This window comes from Penicillium vulpinum (assembly GCF_028829585.1).
Source record: "Penicillium vulpinum strain IBT 29486 chromosome Unknown utg000003l_segment0_segment0, whole genome shotgun sequence".
NCBI classification, from domain to species: domain Eukaryota; kingdom Fungi; phylum Ascomycota; class Eurotiomycetes; order Eurotiales; family Aspergillaceae; genus Penicillium; species Penicillium vulpinum.
In genome coordinates, this window is record NW_026643243.1 from 480,468 (window position 1) to 495,863 (window position 15,396).

Sequence of the window (15,396 nt, forward strand, 5' to 3'; positions counted from 1 at the left end):
GGCCCAAGTGGGAAGGCCCGAATTTTTTAAAAGCCTCTATTTAATCTTCCCCTCTTCCCGTTCCCTTCTCCTACTTCATACCTGAATTATTATTCTCATACATTCAAAATGTCCGCCAACCAGGAACAGACGTATGTGCTTCAAAATCACCATTCCCCCATCCTTCCTTTTCTTTCGATTGTCATTACCCCTCATTGCCGGTCAAGCTAATCGATTGCCTAGTTTCATTGCCATCAAGCCCGATGGTGTCCAGGTACGGACACAGCTCCATTCGACTCGAATCTATAACGGATCTGGAAGAATTTACGCAATTGAACAAAATTTACTGACAATTTCGACAGCGTGGACTCATTGGCCCCATCATCTCTCGCTTCGAGAACCGTGGCTTCAAGCTCGTTGCCATGAAGCTCACCTCCCCTAGCCAGGAGCACCTCGAGAAGCACTACGCTGATCTTGCCACCAAGCCCTTCTTCAAGGGTCTCGTCGCCTGTTAGTTGCCTAGCCCGAACTGTTCCGCGAAACACAATACACTAACACAGCTCTAGACATGCTGAGCGGCCCCATCTGCGCTATGGTCTGGGAGGGCAAGGATGCCGTCAAGACCGGCCGTGTCCTCCTCGGTGCCACCAACCCCTTGGCTTCCGCCCCCGGTACCATCCGTGGTGACTTCGCTATCGTAAGGAACTCCCCAATGTTTGAATGTCGCGTCCTTCCATACTGACATTCCCTAGGATGTCGGCCGCAACGTCTGCCACGGTTCCGACTCCGTCGAGAACGCCAAGAAGGAGATCGCCCTCTGGTTCGGCGCCTCCGAGGTTCTCAAGTACACCTCCGCTCAGTCCGCTTGGGTTTACGAATAAATTCCTCGCCTCTAAGTAGACTGGTCAGGCGGACTTCCTTGTCGGATACTTCTAGCATAGAATAAAGCAGCGGTGATGAGGACGAAGTCCACCGGCTTGGAATAATAAACAATATACAAATTCATATGTATGCTCTATGAATACGTTATCTGGTATTACAGTAATGCTCGACCGGCTCATCTTCTACCGAAAAGCCTCCTAGCTAGGTTTGCTGTAGGTGCAAACACCGTCCTTGCAAACCAGGGTGTCGCCCATACACTCGCTGCTAACCGGGCTGGCAGCAAAGCTTTCGTGATCGCATAGGCCGTGGCAAATTCTAGCACCAATCGAACTCCTGCTCGGTCCACTGTTTTCTCCCCAGTGGTTTCGTGTCCCGCAACAGTATTCACATCGGCCTCATCCACCCAACCTTTCTTTTTCAGCCAGCGCCCGAAACGTGCAGCTCCTTCGTCGAAGGAATTGGTCTCGCCTGTCTGCGATGCAAGATCCGGCATCCAGACTCCGTAGTGAAATGCGCCAACCAACCCAAATAGGGGAAGAATGGCAGTAATTTCGTGAAGTATCAGGAATGATGTGATATGGGTGACCGGCGCTCCAAGTAAGGGTGTCGTGTATGTGCGGAGAAAGCGAGGAAGACGGTCATTAAACCGGCGTAGGCGAGAACGAGAGTCATTGGAGCTCGGCTGTAACGGTTTTGGTGGATGTGGAGGAGAGGGAGTGGAAATATTTCGGCGCGACGCATGCGATCTAGTGTTTCGAGCTGTTTGCAGACGGAGATAGCGGAGAAAATTGGGTGGTCGGGAAGCCATGGTTTCGTGGAGGGATTGGCTAACTTGCAGAGATCAAGAAGAGAGAAAAAAATATATATGTCCAATAAAAAATCGTCCTCCGACAGCCAATATACAGGAGTGCAAAGCAGTTAAGTGCTGGTTTTAAGCTCGTCGATCCCGAGATATTGGAATGACGATTATCTCGCTGAGTCAGCTCAAGCGCTGCCACTTTTTGCTCACTCTAGCTCTTAGGGCTCAAGCTAAAGTCACTCATTGCATAGAAACAGTATTTAAGCATTTAGATTAATGTAGCGTATTTGCAATAGACCCTTATAATGCGTGATGGCCACTCGGCAGCTGTAGACATCACCGTTCCCGATACAACTGGATCCACTTTTTCCCGAATCCTCTCTTCTTCATCCAACCCCTCCCATTGCCGACTTATACACTCAAAGGAAGCAATGGAGAAGAAGATCACTGAGAAGATCGCGGCTCTGCCGCCAGATGCCAACTACTTTTCCTTGGAGTTCTTCCCTCCAAAGACCCGGATGGTGGGGGTTACCCCGCGTGCTGAATGCATTCATGAATATTTGCTAATATGATCTACTATAGGGTTTTGCCAACCTGTCCGCGCGTCTGGAGCGGATGGCTCAAGCACTCCGTCCTCTGTTCGTTACGGTTACTTGGGGTGCCGGCGGTAGCACCGCAGCACGATCGCTCGAACTGGCGGAAGTATGCCAGCGCCAACTGCAGTTGACGACCGTCCTTCATCTGACATGTACGAACATGAGCCGCAAACTGGTGGATATGGCTCTAGATGAGGCTAAGGTTCTCGGAATTCGCAACATCCTGGCCCTGCGAGGAGACCCGCCCCGCAGTGAGGAATATAACATGCACGGAGAGGATGATAGCAACAAGGATTTCACTTTTGCCGTTGATCTGGTACGATATATTCGCGAGACACATGGCGACTACTTCTGTATCGGTGTTGCCGCATATCCAGAGGGCCATCCTGCCGACACGTTCCAAGACGTCCAGGATCCGGTTAGAGATATGCCTTATCTGGTCGAGAAGACACTGGCTGGAGCAGATTTCATCATGACTCAACTGACCTACGATATCGAGGGTTACCAGAAGTTCGAGAAAATGCTTCGTAACCATGAGTCTGGTGCTTTCAAGACCATCCCCATCATTCCGGGCTTGATGCCCATCCACAGCTATAAGATTTTGACTCGAGTGACTAAGCTCAGTCATGTCACGATCCCACCTCCTATTGCCAAACGCATGGAAGAATTGAAGCACGACGACGATGCGGTCAAGCGCGCAGGTGTGGATATTGTTAGCGAGATTGTGGGTGGTATGAGGGACATTCCGTCCCCAGGGCCGCGAGGATTCCACTTCTACACCTTGAACTTGGAGAAGACAGTATCATTTATTCTGGAACAATGTGATTTGATCCCGTCGTTTTCAGATGCAGGAGATGCTATTGAAGATGATTCTACATCAATTCCACTCGATTTCCCTGGACGTGTGTTGCGAAGACGCCGTGCATCCTCTATCAACTCGCAACCCCACAACCGCGTCATTGTGGACAAGTTATCTGTCCATGGGTCATCACAGGACTCCATTCACGAGGCCCAAGCAGCCAGTGCAGGCATGCCGGCACCCCCGCCAAACCGCAGCACTACTCTTCTCATCTCTGAGGGTCTTGGTGCTCTTGGCAGAGAAGCAACATGGGATGATTTCCCCAACGGACGATGGGGTGATGCTCGCTCGCCCGCCTTCGGTGAGATCGACGGCTATGGACCCTCGCTTCATGTGACTGCCAATACCGCACGTAGGCTATGGGGCCACCCAGTGGACTCCAAGGACATGAGCACACTTTTCCGACGCCACGTCTCGGGAGAGCTACACATGGTTCCGTGGTCAGAGGGCGGCGCCGAAGAGGATGGTCAGGGTTTGAATGCGGAGACTGAGCTGATTCGACCGGAGTTGTTGAAACTCATTGATGGCCGCGGCTGGTGGACACTGGCCTCGCAGCCCGCAGTGAACGGTGTACGCAATGACCACCCCATCTTCGGCTGGGGTCCTCAGCGAGAAGGGTTCGTCTTTCAGAAGCCATTTGTGGAGTTCTTCTGCTCGAACAACGACTACACCAACATTCTGAAGCCCATATTTGCTAAGCACGGCCACGACAAGCTCACCTGGTTCGCGACAAACGTCAAGGGCGATTTCGAATCCTCGCTCCCAACCCAGCCTGCCGATATGGAGCTCGATGACCTTGGCGACAATCCCGACAGTGTCAATGCTGTTACCTGGGGTGTATTCCGCGGCAAGGAGATTGTCACCCCAACCATCATCGAGGAAGTGAGTTTCCGTGCTTGGGGCGAGGAGGCTTTCCGAATCTGGGACGAATGGCGTCGCATCTACCCTCGCGGCTCTCCCACTGAAACCTATCTGGATACAACCAAGAATGACGCTTGGCTTGTGTGTGTTGTCGGTCAGCAGTTCGGTGCCGGTACCAAGCGAGGCTCCAAGGAGGAGGAAGATGAGGTCAAGTGGATGTGGCGGGTCTTGGCGGGAGAGGAGGTTTAAGAATACGTCTTTCTTCAAATCGGGATAAAGATATACCCTGTATCAAGAAGGGTTCTTACGGTTGATGGTTTAATGAGGGCAAGCCTGGACATATGAACTATGAATGGCATAAAATCTGGATTTCTGTATACTAGTCTTGACCCCATCCCATTGAGATGAATATTACGATTATGCGTACGCTCCTGCTTTTATACATATTTTATGTTGTTGATTGATAGATTTCATACGCCAATTGCTAAGCAAATGCTTCTATAAATACGCACCGTTTCTCATGCAAGGGTTTGCCAGAGGCGATCCTGACAGCTGCGGGTTTGATCACAACTTCTCAGCAAATCCATGTTCCTCAAGTCCGCTCGCATCAGTGTCTGGGGTAGCGACTTCAGACTGGGACTCGGTGAATTTTTGTATAGCATCCTCAAGTTGGCCATATACCTTGGGGAAGCGGCGGGGCTGGTTAGGCCCGTTTGCCGGGAGTTGATATCCACGTAATCTGGGAAGATTATTAGCGATTAGAGATAGAATACCACATTCGAAAATAACATACCTAGGACCTGCTCCACTACTGTCTGGCATCGAAGAGGCATAAACACGAGCAAATGTCTGAACATCCTCATCGAAGGATCCACGTTGGATACTTTCCCGTACTCCTGCGAAGAAATTATCCATAACGTGGAGATTATGGACTTGAAGGAGCGCCCAAGCGGTCATCTCCTTGGCAAGTAGCAGATGGTGGACATAAGCACGATGGTAGTTCTTGCAGGTATAGCATTCACATCCCTCACGCAGTGGAGACACATCAGTAGTGTGATCTTCAGTCCACAGATCGATTCCCAAAGGCCGAGGCTCGGACTTGTCCTCTTGCAGGGCAGCTGGAGCGGGGAAGACGAATTCCATCGCGATACCACTATCTGACGATGCGCCTAGCAGAGGCGTGGTCAGAAGATCTGCTCCAAGGGATACCTCACGCAGAATAGTGTGGGGAGTCTCGGGCTCACTGAAGAGCAACCGAGGAAGATCGGCCAACGATTCTGGGACGAATCCCAATGATGCAGACTGGTATAGCGCTAGGCCAGATATATCCCACCGGAACTCGCTCTCCAGATCATCCAGATAGAGTGACTGCTGCGCATTATCGAGAGGCAACACTGGTGCAAAATATGCGCTCTTTGATTTGTCTTTCTCTGCCACAGATTTCCCATAGAGCTGCTCCAACGCATCGCGAGTCCAGGCATGGGTCCGGTCAACCATCCTTCCCCGCCTCTTGGACCCAGGCTGCTTATTAGCCAGGTCCACCATTCCAACTGCAATATCTGGTCTCAGCTTTTGAACTGCCGTCACGTACTCATGCGCAGATAACTGGGTGAACCCGACTGATGTCAGAAGCGCGATGGAAGTCGATGTGTTCGCGGGCGGGCATGGGATCGGAGGGAATCGCCGTGGACCAAGGATCAAAGGCATATCCTCGGCCACACATATGAATTTCTTCAATGGCGACTCGTGATCTGCGGCGGGTGTCTTGTATACGGGGGCGTCCTTATTCGCGATGACTTGTTGCATGCGCTGTCAGTAATGTTGATGAGAACCAATTGTAATCATCTTGCAGTATTTTGCTTACAATCTTCTAATCCAGCATACAAGCTGCTGATCTCAGTGTGGTCGCGCATCACATCGTGTGCAACATGTGGCACTGTGCCCCGCGAAGTGAGCGGGACATGGTGCGGCGTCGCGAGGGTTTTGCGGCCTGGAATAGCCAATCTGCCTACTCTGGGCGCAAGGACTGGAGCAGAGGATGCCAGGACACTGAAGGTCATCGCTGGGGATGCGGACGTCGCTTGGTCCATCGCGTTTAGTGGTTATTGAAAGGCCATGTTTGGGGCGGCCTGGATCTTGTTCTTATCGGCCAGGAGAAATTGGATTTCCCGATAAACATCGCCCTCACTATCCTCCTTCGGAAACGGTCTTGAATTATTTTGCATATATTCGGTCGGAACTGAGGATCTTGATCTACAATTCTCAAACTTTTTGCATATAATAATTTCCAAGCATATTATTCAATCATGACAGGCACATCAGTGCCGCCGACGCGACGCGGAGCTCTCATTGTTGTCGAAGGGCTTGACCGCGCTGGCAAATCGAGTCAGTGTGAGATGCTACGGGATTCGCTCTCACGGCAAGGGCATGTGGTTAAATACATTCGATTCCCAGGTATTTGATTACTCATTTATTATAGGTGCCATTGGTCTAATAATGTCCTCTAGACAGAACGACGCCGATCGGGAAGTTGATTGATAGCTATCTGCGCGGCACATCACACCAAGACGACCATTCTATTCACCTTCTTTTCTCGGCAAATCGATGGGAGGTTGCAAAGAGCATCGAAGAAGATATTACGAACGGAACAACAGTCATTGTAGACCGCTACTCGTATTCCGGCGTTGTCTACTCCGCTGCGAAAGCGAACCCCACACTGTCATTGGAGTGGGCCTGGCAGCCAGAAATAGGACTGCCGCGTCCGGATATCTGCCTATTCCTTAGCATTTCACCCGAGGAAGCAGCAAAGCGTGGTGGATTCGGTGCCGAGCGATATGAAAATGAGGCGATGCAAACCCGCGTGCGGGAGCTCTTCCGAACGATCTTCGAGAAGCAGCAGGATGTTTCCATTATCAACGCGGGCGAATCCATTGATGAGGTCTCACAGGAGATACAAAGCGCTGTAGCTGGTTGCATTGCCCGTCTGGAAGTGACGGGCGCGTTGAGGAAATTGGAACCTCTTGCGAATTAGCGAATTAGAAATAATACCGGGCTTTGTTTCGCTTGGCTCTCATTCAATGAGTTCTGCGTCATCCCAGTCGCTGTCTTCAATCACAATCTCGAGCTTTGATGGAGGTTGAGTCGAGCGATGCTTCTGTCGGCTCTCAAAATCAGAGTCGGATTCTATATCGACACCCTCAAACCAATTCGGCCCTAGGTCGTCTTGGGTCGGTTCTTCTAGCAGTGACCTTGGTTCAATAGAAGATGACCGAGGTCCCGAAGATGCCTCCATGGCGGCAGACGCTTTGCGAACACGTTTCTCTTTCTCTTTTTAGAACTGCGCGCGCTTCTTTCTCTGCTATGTTGCGCAAGCTTAGCTCACGCATCATTTTCACCCACTGTACGGTGTTACTACACAACGGGCAGGTTCCTTGTGTGGGCACCAGGAGATCTGGTTCGTTGGTGGCGTCAAGAAATTTGGTAGATAGACATAATAAATGACTTGTGCCGCGGCAATTCGGATGTGGACACACTACTATTTGTTCTTCGTCAGGAGAGATCGACGCTTGACAGACCGTGCACTGTAGATCCTCTGGGTCTTCCAGCATGAACATTGACTTTTCGAGATAATCTTCAAGTCTGGTGTAGTCAATTGTTAGGTTGTTAATGCTTCCGACGGGTGCGAGTTCATTGTCTTGCTTGGCATCGGGCACCGTTGCAAGATTGTCGCCATCTAGGATAACCTTGATATTGTCGGGTAAATGACCATCAACACGATCATTCCAGGCTCGCCATACACGATAGACATCGCGACAAAAGAAACGGACTCGTAACGGCCAAGAGGAGAAATAAGTCGAGCGAAGCAGGGAATTGAAGTCCTCCAAATGCGCTATTAGGGATCTCCTGGTCCGAGCCCTGGGTTTTGGTTTTGGCTTTCCCGTCTTTGCATTGGCATTGGCCTTAGCTCGAGGCCTCGGGTCTAAATCATCTTCGGAATCCAGGTGCCGCGACCTTTCTGGATGTTGCCAAGCCCATCTACGCGATATGAGAAATTGAGACGCGATGTATACAAACAACCTTGGAATTCACGTGTGACTTACTCGAATTGCAAAGCACCGACTCTGCTCGTGAAACCCTCTACGACAAGGGTCATTTCCCAGGGGCGTAATTTATCTCTGGCGGTTCGCTTGGCCCCACCTTTGGCGACACCGTTGTGCTGAGGGAGTCGTCTGATCGGGTTTGGCGTCGAGCCAATGTACAGTGAGGCATGTCTAACGGTCGACCGGAGGAGATAACAACAGTAATATGCCGGGATTGGTTTGGGCTTTTCGGAATCTTCCATAATGTTTGATTTGGAGTAGTTTTGAAAAAGGGTTCGAAAATTTTTGTTCACATTGAGACGTTTAATTCAACGTGAGGCTTATCAAGTCCTTGAAATTAGCTCTGCCTATCGAATACGTGCGGGTCCTAAACGGTACCTTAGGTACCTTAGATACCACCGGGGCACATACACTGGGTCACATGATAACGTATTTTTTTTTTCCTTCCCTTTTTGTTTTCCCTCTCAAGGGGAAATAGAATTGGAGTTTAGGGATATTAGAAACATGATAGGAGGTAGTACTACGTATGTATGTAGTTTAAGGGATATGTATATATATATATATATATATATATATAAAGAATGACAACTAAAAGTCTGTATAAATATACTATGAATATACCTCATCTAATGATAATAAACATTTGAACATATCAGAAAGGCAAAAACAAATAATCCCATATACGGAGTACATATCTCCATAGTAAGCCATTGAAATCTACCAAAAATTGTCGAAACAACGTTTAGACCAATATGTATTATAATATGAGTATGATATCAGTACAATAACAGTATAATAGCAGTATAATATTAGTATAATGTCAGTATAATATCAGTATTATCACGCTAAAGAGTATATCCGAGGCTCATCCTCTATCAAATTGATGTGTCACAAGACACTATATCATCCACCACATATATGGCCTTGTAATATTGGGCTCACAAATTACAAAAAAATAATTTGAAGGGACAACGTATGATGTTCCCGTTTGCAGGCATTGCAGTATAATTACCAAAATTTCAGGTGAAACTCAGGGAATAAGCGGTACCTGAGCTCCCGATTAGCTCATTCTTACCGTAAACTCTGTACCGTACGGATCGGTACCATCGCGGCTGGATTCCAGGTCCTCTCAGGGTCACTCATTGGTTCCTTTTTTACTGGCTGGCCACACAAAAGGGACCTGGCAGTACTTCTGGAGTACCACCCCAGTCGATCTGTACTGCACATAATCTTGTTCCTCCACTCAGTAAGGTTTCTATCCCATCTATCCTTCTTTCCTCTCTGCGACTTGGGCCTCTATTTTTTTTTTCTTTGCTCTAACACCCTTTGCCCTAGTCAACTTTTTCTTTCGTTTTTTTTACTTCTCAAAGTCCATTCTCTCATATCTTTTGGTTCGTCACTGATCCTTCACCCTTCGGTCACATTGGCAGGAACCCCGGCAGCCGCCGTTCCTGATATTTATCATCACACCCTACCTTCGTCGCATTATCGTCCTTGTCAATCGGATTCCCTTAAACATACGCGCCCAATCACAAATCTCCCTAATCGCTTGTCCCATTTCGAACAATGGGAGCTCCGGCCTCTGCCGGGGCGACCTCGACGGCCGCGGAAGGCCAGCCGACTCGGTCCTCGAGCACTCATCCGTCGCACTCCCACAACGTGCCACTGAGCGCTCGCAGGTCTGCACCTCTTGACTTGTCCACCGTGGAACGGCGTGGGCAACCTAATAACCCTAGAGAGCCATCCAAGCGCATTCGTCCCCATGGCATCCCAGAAGCCCCGACTTTCCGTCCAACGGAGGAAGAATTCAAGGATCCAGTGGCCTACATTCAGAAGATTGCTCCAGAGGGGAAAAAGTATGGAATTTGCCGAGTGATTCCGCCAGAGGGGTGGCAACCGACTTTCGCAATCGATACAGAGGTAGGAACCCCTCCACCGTCGCTTCCCACGCATGATCACGTCTGACAATGGACACAGCGATTTCACTTCAAAACCCGTCGACAAGAGCTCAATTCGGTTGAAGGAGGTAAGGGCTTGCATCTAGCATATCAGTCAGCCCCAACTGGTAGGATCAAACCGGAATGCGGGTCTGACCCTCATTCAAACATAGGAAACCGCGCGAACATGAACTACGTCGATGGACTGGCTATGTTCCACAAACAGCATGGCACTAATTACAGCCGGTTACCCAGTGTCGACAAGCGACCATTAGATCTCTACAAACTTAAGAAGGCAGTAGAGAGCCGTGGTGGGTTTGAATCCGTGTGTAAGACGAAAAAATGGGCAGAGATTGGTCGTGATCTTGGATATAGCGGCAAGATAATGTCTTCTTTATCCACTTCGCTGAAGAACTCATACCAGCGCTACTTGCAGCCGTACGAGGAGTACCTGGCCCGGGCCAAGCCGGGTGTTCAACAACAGCTTGAGCTTGAGCACGGTGGTCCATACACCCCTTCGCCTCTACAATCTCCCTTGACTCACAAGCCCATGATGGATGAAAATGGCACCCCATCTAAAGTCCGTGATGACACTCCTAGCTTGCCTCGAATGGCTGCTTCACATACCCCAATGGCGTATACTCCAGTGGCACATACTCCAATGGCACATACCCCAATGGAAAAGTCCCCAGAGAAGCCGACACCACCCATCGAACCCACTCCTCCCCCTCCTTCGCGCCCCGCAGCCGCAGTCGCAGCCGCAGGCTTTACTCCTGTCAACACCGGCCTCAGTGGATTTACCGCCGTCAACCACTCCCCTTTCACCCCCATGAACAACGGCCCGGCAATCAAGCGGGAGGGAGACACCGGCGCGTCGACACCCAAAGTCGTTTCCGAGCATGCCTCTGTCTCGACACCTGTAAGCGGTCAAGATGAAGAGTCTTTGAAGCGTGCTATCAGCCGCGAGTACAGTTCTCAGTGCGAAAATGGCGATGATGATGATGGAAGCGGTCGGCGCAGCAAGCGCCTCAAGAAAGGTACACTCCCTTTGTTTTACTCTTTCAATACTCAAAGTAAGCCTCGACTAATCAATCCCCCCTTTAGATTCCCTCCCAACGGTTGCGGGCTCTCATATGTCGCTTCTTCGCCCAGCGCCGGTTAAATCACGCAAGGATGGCTCTCAGCCAGCTGGTGAGGTAGGCAGAGGTTCGTGTCAACATTTGATTTATATACTGATTCGTGAATAGAAGTGCGAGACTTGTGGCAAATCCGACGATCAAGAGTCGATTCTTGTATGCGACGGTTGCGAGCTAGGATATCACAAAGCGTGTCTCGATCCGTCTACTACCACACCATCGGAACACGACTGGCACTGCCCCAAGTGCTTAGTAGGCACAGGGGAATTCGGGTTCGAAGACGGTGGTGTTTACTCACTCAAACAATTCCAAGAGAAGGCCAACGAGTTTAAGAAGAAATACTTTGCTTCCAAAATGCCCTTTGACCCGGTTCTCAACACACATCGCCGCGAAACCGAGGATGATGTGGAGGCCGAATTCTGGAAGCTTGTCGTTGATTTACATGAGACCGTTGAAGTGGAGTATGGCGCAGACATCCATTCGACCACGCATGGAAGTGGATTCCCAACTATCGAGCGGAATCCTCTTGACCCATGTTCGTCAGATCCTTGGAACCTGAATGTGCTTCCATTCTATGGGGACTCTCTCTTCCGTTATATCAAGTCCGATATCTCCGGCATGACTGTTCCCTGGGTTTATGTAGGGATGTGTTTCTCCACTTTCTGCTGGCATAATGAGGATCACTACGCTTATTCTGCCAATTACCAACATTTCGGTGCTACCAAGACCTGGTATGGAATTCCAGGTGCCGATGCAGAAGCGTTTGAGGCAGCTATGCGGGATGCAGTTCCTGAGCTTTTCGAAGGCCAACCCGATCTTCTTTTCCAGCTTGTTACCTTGATGCCGCCAGACAAGCTTCGCAAGGCCGGGGTCAACGTTTATGCGCTAGATCAGCGAGCTGGTCAATTCGTGCTCACTTTCCCTCAAGCTTACCATGCCGGCTTCAACCATGGCTTTAATTTCAATGAAGCAGTCAACTTCGCGCCTGCGGACTGGGAGCCATACGGTGCAGCAGGTGTTGAGCGTCTTCAGAACTTCCGCAGACATCCATGTTTCTCTCACGACGAATTGCTTCTTACCGCTGCTGCACGTGATACCTCTATTGCTACTGCCAAGTGGCTTGCGCCTGCACTAGCAAGGACCTGCGCTCGTGAATTGGGCGAACGGGCTGCTTTCTTATACCGACAAAAGGAAGTCTCTGCTCGTACCCCAGGCTTTGGTCCTGATTCTATGGCAGATGATGCACAGCCAAGATTCGTAGTTGAGAATGAAGACCTTCCTGAGGATGATTATCAGTGTCAACATTGCAAGGCCTACGCTTACCTCACTCAGTTCCGTTGTCACAAATCAGGCAAGACTGTTTGTTTGTTGCACGTGGACACCTATGACTGCTGTGGCGAAACCTTTGCCCAGAAGTTGTGCGGCCCAGGCCACACCCTCCGTTATCGCATGAGTGATGATGAATTGCAGACACTTGTGCAGAAAGTCCAAGAACGGGCAAGAATCCCTGAAGCTTGGTCTGAAAAGCTCGACAAGACCCTGGAGGATGAACCGAAGCCTCAGCTTAAGGCCCTTCATAACTTGCTCAATGAAGGTGAGAAAATCCCATACCACTTGCCAGGCCTTCAAGATCTTGCGGCCTTCGTCCAGCGTTGCGATAAATGGGTTGAAGAAGCCAACAACTACATTACCCGGAAGCAGCAGAACCGGAGAAAAAACGAGAAGGCTTGGCGGAGAGCCAGCACCAAGGCGGCGCAGCTGGACGATCGCGATCGCGAAGTCCGCAGGATTGAACATATCTACGCCCTTCAGGCAGAGGCTGATAAACTTTCGTTCGACTGTCCACAGATGGCGGCGTTGGAAGAGAAAACCCGCGAAATCGAGAAATTCCAACAGGATATTAATAATGCCCTAATGCATCCACATACCCGACCTCTTGAGGAGATTGAAGAACTGATCGAACGCGGCAAAAATTTCAACGTGGAAGTCCCGGAACTGGAACACCTAGAGCAGGTTTCCCGCCAAATCAAATGGATTGAACAAGCTGTGCGCAAACGAGACCAGTATATGACCCTTACCGATTGCCGGGAACTCGTCGCTGGCGCGGAGCAGCTCGGCCTATCCGATACCAATGAACATTTAGTTCATTTCAAGGAGCTTGCTCGTCATGGGGATGCGTGGGAAATGAAGGCCAAGGAATTAATGTCCGTTGAGGCCGTTCATTATCAGCAATTAGAAGCTCTCTCTGCGCAGGCGTCTCGTTTCCCGGTTTCACCTGATACTCTTGCAGCTGTCGATGCTATATTGACCAAGCAGCGTGAGGCGCAAAAACGGATACAGACTCTGTATGAAAAGAGTAAGGACGTGGAAATGAAGAATAGGCCCAAGTACAAGGATATCCGTGACCTCATGGAATCTCTTGAGCATTTGACGAGTCGGCCTATCGGAGCGATCGACTTGGAACGTGAACAAAAGCGTCATGAAGACTGGATGCGAAAAGGGAAGAAATTATTTGGCAAGGCGAATGCTCCTCTTCATATCCTGAGAACCCATATGGAATACGTCGAGAAGCGGAATTCGTACTGCTTCGACCTAGAGGACAGCTATCGACCACCTGTGGAGCCTTCATCTCGAGACAATTCGCCCGAAGGTTTGCTTGAGAATCCTAGCAATCCCAATAACATGTGGGGCCCGAAGTCACGAAAGCGAGATGTGTTCTGTATTTGCAGACACTCTGAAGCAGGAATGATGATTGAATGTGAAGTCTGCCACGAATGGTAAGCCAACAAACTTTCCGGTTCTAGTTACCGTTCAGTTTACTGACCTATGTAGGTACCATGGCAAATGTTTGAAGATTGCTCGCGGTAAAGTGAAGGAATTTGACAAGTACACCTGCCCAATTTGCGATTGGCGTCAAAAGATCCCGCGCGACGCTGCTCGTCCCAAGCTTGAGGATCTGCAAGATTGGCACGCGGAGATCGCAACTTTACCTTTCCAGCCAGAGGAAGAAGAAGTTCTTGAGAGTATCATTAATCAAGCAACAGCCTTCCGTGATTTCCTGCATAGCTTCACTAATGCTGCCTGCACAACGACCGAGGAAGTGCCTACTTTGATATTCTATCTCCGCAAAATCGAGGGCGCTGAAGTTCTTCTCACCTTCGAGACAAATTTCTTCCGGCAGGAGATCCACAAGTGGGCACCCGTCGCACCGGAACCCCCTCCAATTCTAGAGCAATCTCTGTCGACACGAAAGCCACGGCCAACCAAGCAGCAGAAGATAATGGCCCAGCTTGGGGTGAATCGTCCAGAGGATCTCCCGGAGCATCTTCGGCCCAAACACATTGGCGTAACCAAACGGAAATCTATTGATTCTCAATCACAGCCAGGTCCTAATCAACCTGCATCCATGCAACCAGCACCATCGACTTCTAGTAGTGGACAACCTCCCATAACAGGTCCCACGTTGGCTCAGATGGCAGATCCAAACACTGCACCATACCCCTTCTCTGCAAATTATTCTTTGCCTGCGAGCGATTCCACGCCCGCGTTTGCACCTACCTCCTCCTCGGCTTTCCTCCCCCATGCAGCCGCCTCTCAGTCCCCCTCTTTCTTGCCACGCTCTCCTCCTCCCCAGCCAGATTTGGAGCCCTCCCTTTTCAGCCCTCCCCGCTTTGGTCATGAACCTCAGTTCGCGAGCAGCAGCCCTCGTCAGAACCTAGATGACGTATTCGCAGACCTAACCAACCAAGAGATTGACCCCGAAGCTGAGACCCAGCATATGGAAAATACTCATGCGAATGAGGCCCTGGAGGCCCTCGTGGTCAGCAATGGCAGTAGCCGTGCTGCCTCTGTTCAAGAGGACTCGGCTCAAAATGGTGACCCCGGTGAACCGCATGGTGAACCCAAAGTCGATGGCCCCAATGGAGACCTTGAGGACGAGGAACTTTGAGCAAGCCTCGCTTTTTTTTCTTCAATGAATCTGTTGTTTTTATTGAAAACTTGACCACTTCTCTTTTTCGGTCTGTTTGGTATGGTCTGATAGTTTTCCTGCGTCACTTTTAGTCGTTTACTCGCCTCTCCTATGCTTTAATCGTTCTGTTCGGATCAACTTTCAAAAAAGGGTGTACAAGAGACTGGGCTGGCGAGTCCGGGGGTGTTTTCCAGCGATTCCACGCTTTTCTGTTTGTTTTTTCTCCCATACCACAAGACTATGTCTGTCATGACTGCTTTTCTTTGCTGCTACACCA

At 50.0% G+C, this 15,396-nt stretch overlaps 7 protein-coding genes across 7 annotated transcripts; 4 read left to right on the top strand and 3 right to left on the bottom strand.

The window, feature by feature from the left end:
- Window positions 1-108: 108 nt before the first annotated feature.
- On the top strand, window positions 109-860 carry N7479_005287 (Nucleoside diphosphate kinase; the record flags this gene model as incomplete). Its single annotated transcript, XM_057252984.1, has 5 exons — window positions 109-131; window positions 223-253; window positions 342-489; window positions 546-676; window positions 732-860. 5 exons carry the CDS (start codon window positions 109-111, stop codon window positions 858-860), a joined length of 462 nt encoding a protein of 153 aa, XP_057106846.1.
- A 176-nt stretch (window positions 861-1,036) lies between these two features.
- N7479_005288 (uncharacterized protein) lies at window positions 1,037-1,669 on the bottom strand (the record flags this gene model as incomplete). The annotated part of the gene is made up of 1 exon (XM_057252985.1): window positions 1,037-1,669. One exon carries the CDS (start codon window positions 1,667-1,669, stop codon window positions 1,037-1,039), a length of 633 nt encoding a protein of 210 aa, XP_057106847.1.
- Window positions 1,670-1,965: 296 nt separating this feature from the next.
- On the top strand, window positions 1,966-4,225 carry N7479_005289 (methylenetetrahydrofolate reductase (NAD(P)H) MET12; the record flags this gene model as incomplete). The annotated part of the gene is made up of 2 exons (XM_057252986.1): window positions 1,966-2,181; window positions 2,243-4,225. 2 exons carry the CDS (start codon window positions 1,966-1,968, stop codon window positions 4,223-4,225), a joined length of 2,199 nt encoding a protein of 732 aa, XP_057106848.1.
- Window positions 4,226-4,540: 315 nt separating this feature from the next.
- On the bottom strand, window positions 4,541-6,066 carry N7479_005290 (tRNA-ribosyltransferase family protein; the record flags this gene model as incomplete). Its single annotated transcript, XM_057252987.1, has 3 exons — window positions 4,541-4,715; window positions 4,770-5,772; window positions 5,841-6,066. 3 exons carry the CDS (start codon window positions 6,064-6,066, stop codon window positions 4,541-4,543), a joined length of 1,404 nt encoding a protein of 467 aa, XP_057106849.1.
- Window positions 6,067-6,282: 216 nt separating this feature from the next.
- N7479_005291 (bifunctional thymidylate/uridylate kinase) lies at window positions 6,283-7,007 on the top strand (the record flags this gene model as incomplete). The annotated part of the gene is made up of 2 exons (XM_057252988.1): window positions 6,283-6,430; window positions 6,484-7,007. The coding sequence occupies 2 exons, from the start codon at window positions 6,283-6,285 to the stop codon at window positions 7,005-7,007; spliced, it is 672 nt and encodes a 223-aa protein (XP_057106850.1).
- A 39-nt stretch (window positions 7,008-7,046) lies between these two features.
- N7479_005292 (structure-specific endonuclease subunit SLX1) lies at window positions 7,047-8,318 on the bottom strand (the record flags this gene model as incomplete). Its single annotated transcript, XM_057252989.1, is given in 3 exon segments — window positions 7,047-7,279; window positions 7,290-8,011; window positions 8,077-8,318. 3 exon segments carry the CDS (start codon window positions 8,316-8,318, stop codon window positions 7,047-7,049), a joined length of 1,197 nt encoding a protein of 398 aa, XP_057106851.1.
- Window positions 8,319-9,642: 1,324 nt separating this feature from the next.
- N7479_005293 (uncharacterized protein) lies at window positions 9,643-15,098 on the top strand (the record flags this gene model as incomplete). Its single annotated transcript, XM_057252990.1, has 6 exons — window positions 9,643-9,996; window positions 10,054-10,102; window positions 10,187-11,050; window positions 11,118-11,209; window positions 11,261-13,926; window positions 13,982-15,098. 6 exons carry the CDS (start codon window positions 9,643-9,645, stop codon window positions 15,096-15,098), a joined length of 5,142 nt encoding a protein of 1,713 aa, XP_057106852.1.
- Window positions 15,099-15,396: the final 298 nt, after the last annotated feature.